General features: G+C 39.1%; 2 protein-coding genes across 2 annotated transcripts; one reads left to right on the top strand and one right to left on the bottom strand.

Annotated features, from left to right (window-relative positions):
• The first annotated feature begins 269 nt into the window (after positions 1-269).
• On the top strand, positions 270-5,336 carry npm1a (nucleophosmin 1a). Its single transcript, XM_077504231.1, has 11 exons — positions 270-478; positions 1,795-1,874; positions 1,956-2,075; positions 2,791-2,884; positions 2,993-3,114; positions 3,481-3,536; positions 3,644-3,719; positions 3,792-3,860; positions 4,363-4,470; positions 4,551-4,625; positions 4,707-5,336. The coding sequence occupies exons 1-11, from the start codon at positions 430-432 to the stop codon at positions 4,755-4,757; spliced, it is 900 nt and encodes a 299-aa protein (XP_077360357.1). The 5' UTR covers positions 270-429; the 3' UTR covers positions 4,758-5,336.
• Positions 5,337-6,904: 1,568 nt separating this feature from the next.
• LOC144005841 (claudin-7-B-like) lies at positions 6,905-9,719 on the bottom strand. The gene is made up of 4 exons (XM_077504234.1): positions 9,243-9,719; positions 8,082-8,246; positions 7,906-7,990; positions 6,905-7,810 (listed from the first exon to the last, which is right to left on the bottom strand). The coding sequence occupies exons 1-4, from the start codon at positions 9,463-9,465 to the stop codon at positions 7,657-7,659; spliced, it is 627 nt and encodes a 208-aa protein (XP_077360360.1). The 5' UTR covers positions 9,466-9,719; the 3' UTR covers positions 6,905-7,656.
• Positions 9,720-10,780: the final 1,061 nt, after the last annotated feature.

The following is a 10,780-nucleotide window of genomic DNA, read 5'->3' as shown; positions in this document are numbered from 1 at the left end:
GTATCATTGTGAATAGCGAAGCAAAACATCTTGATTCAAAGGAACAACTTTATGAACAAAGGAAAATGGGAAAATGACTCTTAAGTCCCAAAAGGGAATAAATATGTTTTTTTTATGTATTTATTTACGAGTTAGTGTTTGGGCTGCAGTTTTTATTTATTTGGTAAAACTGAAAAAACTAATCTAAACTTTATTGTAAACAAAAACCGTTATTAATACCGATCTGTAGGTGGCGGTAATGCGCTAATTCAGTATGTAAGCCGCCGTTCAATACTAAAAGAAGAAGAAGAGGCAAGGGGCGGAGTTAACACGCCAGTTAGCTCACTCGTGAGTGCGAAAGTGTAGCGTTTTCTCTGTCTGTCTATAGTTAGTATCTACCTTCTTTTAAATTCCTCAATTCCCACGGTTATCGTCTCTTAATTAAACAAAATGAACGGTTTAGATGAAATACCGATGCCTCCACAGACCTTTCTTTACGGTGAGTTACTTTCCTTGATGTGAATGGGAACAATGTCGAATATTGGCATGCGTTTGTAGGAAACGACATTAAATGTGTAAAGACAATGAAGTAATAAATGGCTTTAATACGTAGAGTTGTGTTGCGTTTTGATCATGTATTCAAGTCGCACGTTTAAGCACATGGTTGAAAGTGTGTGTGCTACTTCTGCTCCAGTGCTGCTACACACGTGTTTGGCCCAAAGCATGGCGTCTCTCATATTTCGGCGAGCAGTATTGATATTAAAACGTGACTTTTCTGGATTTTTGTTGTTGTTTTTTTTAATTTAGCGTCTTCTTCAGATCGTCTTACAATAACTTGGACTGTATTTTTTTTTTTTACTTTAGTGGCGAGGGGTTAATTCGGTTGTTTTTGGTAGTTGTAGCCTCCACGTCGACTCTCACATGTGGTCCACGGTGCATTTTTGTTCACAGTCGAGTTATCGTTTTCCTTGATGATGGGCGATTTCGTTGTACAACTCTCTCACCCGTTTATTGTAACAATAACGACATTGTTTTTTTTTTGTTTTTTAAAACACGTTTCGCAGTGGTCCACTCATCATAAAGGAGTACTCGAATTGTCGTTTTGTTCTTGCCAACATAGTTTGTACGATGCATTAAAGTATTCTTATTGATACTTCTCTGATTTTTTTCCAGTTGGATAGCGCTTTACAGAAACACACACAAAAACAGCCATAACATAAAACATTAACACCAATACAATACAATCACAACAAAACATTATTCCATTGCTACATACACTTTGATGTTTTGAAGCAGTTCTAGATTAAAGAGGACAGAAATCTTTCAAATCAATCTCAGAAATCTTTCAGCAGCAGGGACGCGATCGCAACATGTATGACGTCTCACACGTTTGTTTGCTACAAGCTGTTTTCTTATAAGCAAACAGCTGCTGCGTTCGTGATGAGCACCATACATACAAAAAGACTGCCGGTAAAGGTTAGGTAGGGCCATGTGGAAATATCCACGTTGGTTCTGCGCCCCCATGTGTTCCTGCGAGGAAGTACAGATTAAGTCATGGTGGTGTGTGTCATGGCGCACATTATCAAACAAAACAAGGGCGAGCATGGTCCGGCCAGTAGCGCGGTGGTCCGCAAGTCTCGAAAGTCACAACAGTCTTTTTTTTTTTTTTTATAGATGTTAGAGCAGTTAAGAAAATTGTATTGCTCAAAAATACAATTTACTCGAGTGGAGCTCCACTGCAACTTCGACCAGTATTTCTTTATATTGACTGCAGGTTGAAATGATAACGTTATATTTAACTTTTGTCTTCATCAGGTTGTGTGCTTCAATCTGGAAAGGACGTGTTGTTCAATCCTGACGACGATGGTTATGACCATCAGCTGGATCTTCGGATGGTAATCATTTGTGCATTTTGTTTACATCTAACTTGCAAGGTGTTCTAAAAAGTAACTGAACTGTATTTTCGCTCCGTACAGGCATGTACTGACCCTGCCACAAAAGATGAGCTTCATCTTGTTGAGGTGGAAGGACGCGACGCCCATGGTGAGAAGGTGGCAGCAGTACTGGTTTCTCTGAAGCCCTCCACCCTGCCAAGTGTGAGTGTCCATCCTGGGGCGGATGCAGTTTTTAGTCAGAAATGCCAACTGTCAGGGATTGGCTGTTAACTCATTCGCTCCCAGCCATTTTCACATTTCGCAATCCCGTTCACTCCCGGCTGTTTTACTGGATTTTGACTGATTTTGCAAGGCCCACAGAATATTACGTTCTATTGCTATAAAAGCATGGGACCTATCAAAAGAAAGATTAAAGTCTCTTCTTTCATCAGGAAAAAAAAGTATGTTTCTATCTGTTACCGTTTTGCAGCAATTAGCATTAGAAGAGAGCTAAGTTTCATCAGTTTTTGCAAATCTATTTAAAATTCCAAGTAATTTAGCTTTTTTTCGACATGGCCCTGGTTGATCTCATTTGCTCTGCTGCCACCTGCTGGCCGTTTGTGTAATAACTACCATTTCTGCAACCATTCTTTGCAGTTGAGAGGCTGCATCAAGCCTTCTGTATGCTCTAGCATAAAAAAAAAAAACATAAATGCGTCTTTGGGACACTTAAAACATAAACAAAAAAAACGTATTTACACGTTATTGGGAGCAAATGAGGATATGGGAGATTTTTTTTAAAAGTACAGAATATAAAAATACTATATAGATGTGTTGCAAAAGAAGTTTGCTAAAAGGATGTGCTAACTGGGAAGAACATCCACAAGTGCCAACACAACACGCACGGTGTTTTAACTGATTGTGCTCTTTTTCGCAGGTGTGTCTCGGCGGTTTCACCATTACACCCCCTGTAATTTTCCGTCTGAAATCTGGCTCTGGTCCTATCCACATCAGCGGGCAGCATCTACTCAGTAAGTGCATTTTGCACGCGTTGCTGGAATAAAATGGCCTAAATGAAATTGGTATTTTGTTAATTTAAATACTGCATAGATGCTAACTCTTCTGAATTCCCGCTAAAGTGATGGAATCCGATCAGTCGTTTGAAGATGATGACGACGAAGAAGATGAGGAGGAGGAAGAAGAGGAAGAGGTGAAAGTGTCGAAGAAAAGACCGGCCGTCTCTCCTGCTTCCAAGTCTGAGGTTTGTTAATAATGGCATTGACTATGCCACGTGCTCCCATTGTATGGACTCGGACTTGATTATTAACCATGAGCAAAATTACTGCTGAAAATTTGGCTTAACTAGAGTTGTATCACGACATCCATCCACGTCAACTGTCTGGAATACTGGCTGACACAAAATTGGTTATAGATTTCTTTTACAACAGGATGCAAAATATTTTTGTTTTAAGGCAGCCATTTTGGGTGAAATCAGTGCTTAAACTTCGACCAATTTTTACTAGGAATTCTGAATCGGTTATACGAGAGGATCAAATTTGCTACCTTTTTTTAATGTTCAATGCTTTTATGGTTTGTTGTTGACTGAAATGTGCTGTTGGGTGTGCAGAAAAAAATAAAGCTGGAAGTTGATGCGGATGAAGATGATGACGACGAAGATGACGAGTGCGTATTCGGCAAATTCATGTTACATTACTAACTTTTATTCTTTGAGTGGAATTGAAATATCACATAATTGACATTTCCTGAGGAATTATATGTGTTTAATTTAGGGATGACGACGACTATGACGACGACGATGATGATGATGATGAGGAGGAGGAGCAGGCGGGGAAAAAACCTGTCAAGGTGAGCGAATATCCAGTTGAGCTTGGTCTGATCTTGGTTCCGTTTTTTCACTAGCTGCTGCATATTTAACAGGCAAAGCCCGCACCAAAATCCAGGCAGAATGGCAAAAGCGTAAAAGCCAGCACTCCAGCCTCAAAGAAGGTAACTGACACGATCCCCACCACGACTCGCTCTTTGTTCTCTTTTCCAAACTGTTATTAACTTAACAGCATTAGCATAGATTTGTTTATGGTCTGATTCATTTTATTTATCACTTGTCCTCTGAATATCATAAACTGATAAATGCTAATGTATAGCTTTTTTTCCAACATGGCCCTGGTTGATCGCCTTTGCTCTGCTGCCACTTGCTGGCCGTTTGTGTAATTACCATTTCTGCAACCGTTCTTTGCTGTTGAGGCTGCATCAAAGCCTTCTGTATGCTCTAGCATTTTAAAAACAAAAAAAACGTATAAATACGTCTTTGGGACACTTAAAACATAAAAAAAAACGTATTTACACGTCATTGGGAGCAAATGAGTTAGTAAAAGTACAGTATACCTTTTAAGTTATTCGAGCAGTTGAATCCTTTGAAAATCAACAGAATCCAACAAGATTATTAAATTTACAATTAAACTATCATTTCATCATCTCCTGCTCTTTGAAGGTGAAGCCTCCCGCAAAAAAAGAAAGATCACCAAAAAGCCCAACAACTCCCAAGGAAACTTTGACGCTTCCTGAGATCCAGGCAAAAATGACTGAGACAGTGAAAAAGGTTGGTGATGTCACACTCATGTTTGTTTTTCTACTATGCCATTAGTCTTGTACGGTATGTGAATTTTGATTCTGTTTTAGGGTGTAATGCTGCCCAAAGCTCAGCCCAAATTTGAGAACTTCGTGAAAAATTCGTATAAAGTCTCTGATGCCAAGGTAGGGTGTGCATATTTGGCACATTTATGTTTATTGTTAATGCGGCGTTTAAGTCAGAAGTTTTTTCCCGTCATCTTTTAGGTTATTGCTGAGCTGTGGAAGTGGAGACAAGCTGTGGCAGACCCAAAATAAACTGCAGTTTTATTCGATTTTTTTTTTTTTTTTTTTTTTTAAATACTTGTACCCAAAACCCCGCCGTGCCTCACACCGTCTAATACATGACTATAAAGAGGTTACAGTTGTCATGCCCACCTTTTTGCACATTCATACTGAAACTGTTGAATAAAGTCGTTAAGGACTGGCTGTTAGCATATATGTATAAGAACCTGTAGATTGACACTTGAAGCTGTGTGATAGATATCAAGGAGTTGATCTTCTTTCCAGAACAATAACGCGCATTGAAACCAAGGCTAAAGTCTACATTGGTGTTGGCGCTCACAAAAATTGAGGGCTTTTGCAATACCGAGTCGTCATGTTTTTGGGTTGTTGTAACTTAAATTGCTTTTTGTGCTTTTTCTGGCCGTCCATTAGCAATAGTTTCATTTACTTCCAAGGACAAACACACGTCAGGAAAGCATATTAGCTTACGCACATGATCAGTCATGGGACAATTTTTCCACAATTAAAGGTTTGAAAGGTAATGTAACATCTGAATTAGACCTGTTCGAGTGAAGACCATTCCAAGCATTCAATAAAAAGGGTTAACTAACATGCAGATGTTGATTTTTTTTGCTGATTTTATTAGTTTGTGGTTGTGAATTGCAGTTTTATAAGTAAATATCACGTTGTGGTTGTAATTAAAACTGGTGAATGTGATGCCTATTTTGACCCATGTTATCACGTAGCCACTGTTATAAATCAACTTGATCTATTCTGCAAACAGAGAGTTGACTAACATAATTTTGTGTATCCCAATGGAACATAATGTAGTTTAAGATTTGATTGACACTGGCAGCATGTTATTTTGATGCGTTGTAAAACTGCATAAAATTTTTTTTCGAATCGTAATTCCCCTCATGTCAAAAGGTTACATTATTTACGTCCCACACCGTCTTATTTTGCTTTACTTTAAAAGTGCCTTATTTCATCTGGTGACATTTTTTTCCCCCCCTTTGACGTTCTGTCATGAATAATTCACAAGTCACTCAGGTGCATGCTGGGATATGGCCCAAATTTAATGCAATGACAAGGCAATGTACCCCGAGCCAATATACATTAGAATACTGAATAGCAGTAGAAATAGTGACATTTAAAAAAAAAAAAAAAAAAATCCCCATTTTTGTTTATCTAAACCGAGCCCCGTGGTTCCAAAACGTGATAACTGACTTGAGTTGAAAACAAGCACATTGGGGGTCACTTGGGGTGATCACTTTGAAAACCTTGTCATTTATTACTTTCATGGTCGGCCTGAGGGGAGGAAGAAAGAATAACAGAGAGTCAACCAGAATCAGGGCAGAGGAAGAAAAAATGAGAAGCGTTGACTCGTTTCATAAAATCCCACGACACTCAATGACAAACTGAAGAAATGATTGGACAGCGCAAATACATCATGGAATCATTGAAGAGAAATGTGCTAAAAACGCTCCGTTCTAGTGACTCTCCCATGTTATACTAAAAAATATCCTATGTTAACTGGCTTTATTTTATTGAAGCATGAAAGATTCAGTGCGGTTTATCAGCAGTCGAACACATACATTGACTAAGAGTTCATTTATTGTACCACAAGGTGGCAGTAAAATCAAAGCTACTGACTTTTTGTTTGTAATGCGATGCAGTGAGAAAAGTGCCTCTGAATTTGAAAGTGAGGCCTTGAACATCCACAGCCCCATGCGGAAATACCATGTTAGTCTGAAAAGGAGTAAGGATAAATTAAAAGTTGTTTACACCGAAGATCCTAGCCCTTCATTACTAAATGATTCATCAAGAACTACCCTACATTATGTGGACCTTTTTTTTTTTTTTAAACAGATTTGTTTGGACATTGCTTTAATTCCGCATCATGTTCCAGTTTTATGCCACAAAACGACACATTGTTTCCCAGTTGTGCATGTTTAATACTTTAATGTTGTGTCAACCCTTCAAACGGTGCTGTTTTTACTTCCCCCATTTTGAATGACTGGTAGTTAAACATGGAAACTATATTCAACTTCCCATCCCAACATTACGAGGTGTACTTTTACATTGAGGACTTCTATTTGTGAACAGATGTGAGGAAATTGTGTGTTGAATTTAAGCGGTTTTCATTAATCTCCGATTGTCAATTAACAGTTAAGAGACAATTGTGTTTGTTATTTCCACTTTATGTACAACAAACTTTATCACAAATACAAAAGACATTAAAAAAAAAAAAAAAGAGGGAGTGCAACATCCATGACTAAAACAGGAGTACAAGTATAAGCCATTAACATATAACAGTAATTAGCTCACTGAAGAGCTTCACTGATGTGCTGTTATGACGGAGAAATAACATTGGAAATCTTGCTGAAATAAATCAATTTTGTAAAAGTAATCATTTCACTCTGGCACTTGATTAAAGGAGACAACTGTGTTAATCATTTGTCTTCATATAAATTAAAAGGCACAAAAAAAAAAGAAAAAAGTTAGTAATCTTGCTTCTCAGGTGCCAGATGATTGATTGTACGCATTCAGCCTGAAAGTTGTGAAAGGTTTTAAATGTTTCCTGCTTTTATGCGGTCCTCAGTCCAGTGCATTTATATTACTATCACGAACACCGTACATTCTAAAGCACTGGTCGAATTCCACAGTAGTTTTAAGCATGTCCAATGGTACAACATGGGTTTTCACGTTCATATAAAAGATTTGACTGCATAATTTCAGACAGTACAATGTCGATGTGGTCTCTTGAGTAGCTAACAACTTTTAACGTGGGTTAAAATGTTACTGTAACATTTGAACATTGCCCTGAATAAAACGAAAACACGGGTATTGCCTTCTTGACCATTCCCGAGATGAATTACTTGCTGCATGCGAAAAGGTTCCTAAAGCCGTTATCTTTCATCTGTCGTCCTGCTCAAACGTATTCCTTGGTGCTGCTAGGAGGTCTGGAGATGGGATACTTTGGCGAAGGTTTGCCTCTCGGGCAAGAAGCCGCCAGCATGCCGCCGCCAATCACAACCAGGAAGGCTCCAGCCCAGGCGATGAAGATGGCCGACCCAAACTCATACCTTCAGAAAGACAAACCGGTCAGAAAAGGCGCATTTATATCATTTAGAATAGATAGAAGTTAAAAATATATGATTCTAAATTGGCAAGTACTCACTTGGTATTGACTGGAGTGAAAGGGTTGTAGAAAGCCTGGATGATGTCATGAGCGTACCATGAGCAGGCAATAATGGCGCACAAAGCTGTGGGTAACCAAATAAAAGGTTAAAAAAAAAAAAAAAAGGTTATACACGTTTACGTGTGTCTGAGCTGGAGTACGAGTAACCCCCTTACCTCCAATCAGTAAGATAATGCCCCCCGTCATGGCAATGCGAGACTTGCGCGTTTTGTCATCACCGCCACAGTTGGTGCACTTCATCCCCATGCAGGCCGCGCCCAAGCCGGCCACCGTGACGATAATGCTCACAATCATGAGGGCACGAGTTGCCTGGAGGGCACCTGAGTAAAAACGGCAAACATAAAAAGTGTAGTCGTTAATTGATTGATTCATTCCTGTGGAAAAAAAGGAATTATTTTTATTTTATTTTATTTTTCGGGGGGTGTTATTCAAGCAAGCCAGACTTGTGGTCTTCACCCTCTACAACACATTTATAGAAACGTGGGACTTCAAGTGTTCGAGTATGAGCCACTCAAACAGGTCTGACCGGGTTTCAGGTTGCATCATGGAGGACACTCCTAATTTCACATGCTGGCTACAGGTTAACATTTTACAGCTAAGTGACCTCTAGCCACAAACAAAGAGATTCTCTGTGCATTCAGACATGCAGTCCTCTTTGTGTTAGCATTTTTTTGAACACCAAAGCATTAGCGACTCAACACTCGATTTCCGAGCTGAACTTTAGTCGACAAATATTTATCAAAGGCGGGCGCACATATTTGTAAAGATTGGGGAAATATGTCTGAAGTTGAATTTGATCAGATCGAGGGAGTCATAATAAAACTAACCCATTTATCCTCCGCTTTTAAAACAACCTCAGACTGATAAGAATCATAAAAGGCAGTTAATAGAGTCAACTTAAATGCACCAGTTTCAGCCACTTCCTTGAATGTCCTGAAAGTCATTTTTTAATTTCAATGAAATGATATTGGAGCCATTTTACAACATAGGGTGGGTTTAAGAAATGAAGGGGGGGGGGGGGGGTGTTTAACATTCAGACATCCTCTGCTTGTTTTTTGTCAGGGAAAATTAATAGTCAATAAGTGACTAAACCGGTTCGGTTGAGCAACAGGAATCCGAGTGCAGTTTACAGTTGCAAATGTATGGGCAGGTATAACGGTGGCTTAAAGAGTCGGTTGGTAACTTCCCCATTACAGGTGTGGTTCATTTGCTTGTCTGTTTTTACTCGCAAGGGGGCATATTTAAAAACAAATTAGAAAGCCAGTAAAGGGAGATTTTTTTTTCACTTAAAAAAATAATAATAACGAGTTACTTACTGTTGAGCTGGAGGATGGAGTCGTAAACCTTGCATTGGATCTGGCCTGTGCTTTGGAAGGCACAGGACATCCAAAGGCCTTCGTACATGGCCACTGCTGTGATGATGTTGTCCCCGACATACGCCGACATCTTCCACTGGGGTAGAATTGTGCCCACTACCAAGCCGATTAAGCCCAGAAGCGCCAGGACGAATCCGAACATCTGCAAACCCGAGTTGGCCATTTTGTCTTCTTCCTCTTCGACGATGAGTTGACTTAAAAAAAAAAAAATAGGGAGCCGACGTCCACCTGCTCAAATATCCTCAAATCGAAAGGTAAACAAACTAAAACAAACTATTTTTAAATTGTTTGTGGAAACAATTCCAGTCCTTCGAAAGTGTAAAGAAATAAATGATTTTTAATAGCGGTACTTTCTGTGGCCGACGATGTCACCTTGCGCACCTGTTGCTTTGCCGCACCTTGAATGGGGAGGGGACAACGGGAGCGAGCTTTTTAGGCGGTTTCAGTTGCAGGTGGGCGGGAACGCGCACGTAGTTTCGACGCGTGCGCCGCTTGAAGAAATGCCTCAGGTTTCATGACGTAAGCACTTCCGGAAAAAAAAAAAAATCCTGCTGTACCGCGACAAGACAAACGCAGGTGATACTGTTATTCAGGGCTCGGCTTTTTTGGGGAATTTCTTTCGAATTTTTCATGTAATTGTGTTCGAGACTATTAATAGTCGTCCTTTTTTGACATCCGCTAATCATGTTATTATGCGTGTGCCTGCCAAATGTTCATGTGTGGTCACGTCAGGTAATATACACGCTGAAGTTCCGAAATCACACACACACAAAAAATTCCCCCCCACCCAAACGCAAGCTTCACTTATTTATTAACATTTTTAGCATTACTACTTTATATATCTTGTTTTTGTTTCCAATAAGTACACATTCTAATTATTAATAGAAGTAATTAATACGAACATTCTTTGAATATCCTGCTTCAAAACATTTGTTTTTCATTTACAACAATTATAAAAAATACATTTAAACCTTTCATTTAATTAATAGGAGATGTCATTTTACATATTCACGTTTTGACAACAATGTCATTTACTTATTTCCCTAGTACTGTATACTCGTGTTATTGAATCTATGTCAAAGTTAAATACAATACCGATAAAACTGTGTTGACATTTTGGCATATTCTCTATACAATGATACTGACTAGACTTTGCCCACTGGCTCTATGAGTCACACTGCAGAGGCGGGCTGTAATTTAGTTTTTTAACTGTCACAGCTACGATGACCAAAAGTATTACTCACTTGAAGAGAAACAATTGAAACTATTACAAAATGTATCAATGTGTTTACTACTACAGTGGTTGTGTCTATTCTGGGTCTACTGTCTGAGTGCTTCTGCTTCCTGGTTGGTGACAATTAACGCTCCCAAGCTTAATGTGCGCTGGATCTTTCATTATGAAGTGAGTCAGCCGCTTTGACATGTAATTTAAATATCAAAGCGTTTCCTCGAAATTCAAAATAATGACATGAATTAGC

Source organism: Festucalex cinctus, chromosome 18 (genome assembly GCF_051991245.1).
Source record: "Festucalex cinctus isolate MCC-2025b chromosome 18, RoL_Fcin_1.0, whole genome shotgun sequence".
In the NCBI taxonomy this organism is placed as follows: Eukaryota; Metazoa; Chordata; class Actinopteri; order Syngnathiformes; family Syngnathidae; genus Festucalex; species Festucalex cinctus.
The sequence above is the reverse complement of the archived record's forward strand: the minus strand, read 5'-3'. Positions and strand labels throughout refer to the sequence as shown.

Excerpts from the sequence above, each read along its gene's own strand:
- npm1a (XM_077504231.1), top strand. The coding sequence starts at position 430 with ATGAACGGTTTAGATGAAATACCGATGCCTCCACAGACCTTTCTTTAC. Across the intron at positions 3,115-3,480 it reads CTCCTGCTTCCAAGTCTGAG|AAAAAAATAAAGCTGGAAGT; the intron begins GTTTGTTAATAA and ends TTGGGTGTGCAG. Across the intron at positions 3,537-3,643 it reads GATGACGACGAAGATGACGA|GGATGACGACGACTATGACG; the intron begins GTGCGTATTCGG and ends TGTTTAATTTAG.
- LOC144005841 (XM_077504234.1), bottom strand. The coding sequence starts at position 9,465 with ATGGCCAACTCGGGTTTGCAGATGTTCGGATTCGTCCTGGCGCTTCTG. Across the intron at positions 8,247-9,242 it reads CTCCATCCTCCAGCTCAACA|GTGCCCTCCAGGCAACTCGT; the intron begins GTAAGTAACTCG and ends GTTTTTACTCAG. Across the intron at positions 7,811-7,905 it reads TTCACTCCAGTCAATACCAA|GTATGAGTTTGGGTCGGCCA; the intron begins GTGAGTACTTGC and ends GTCTTTCTGAAG.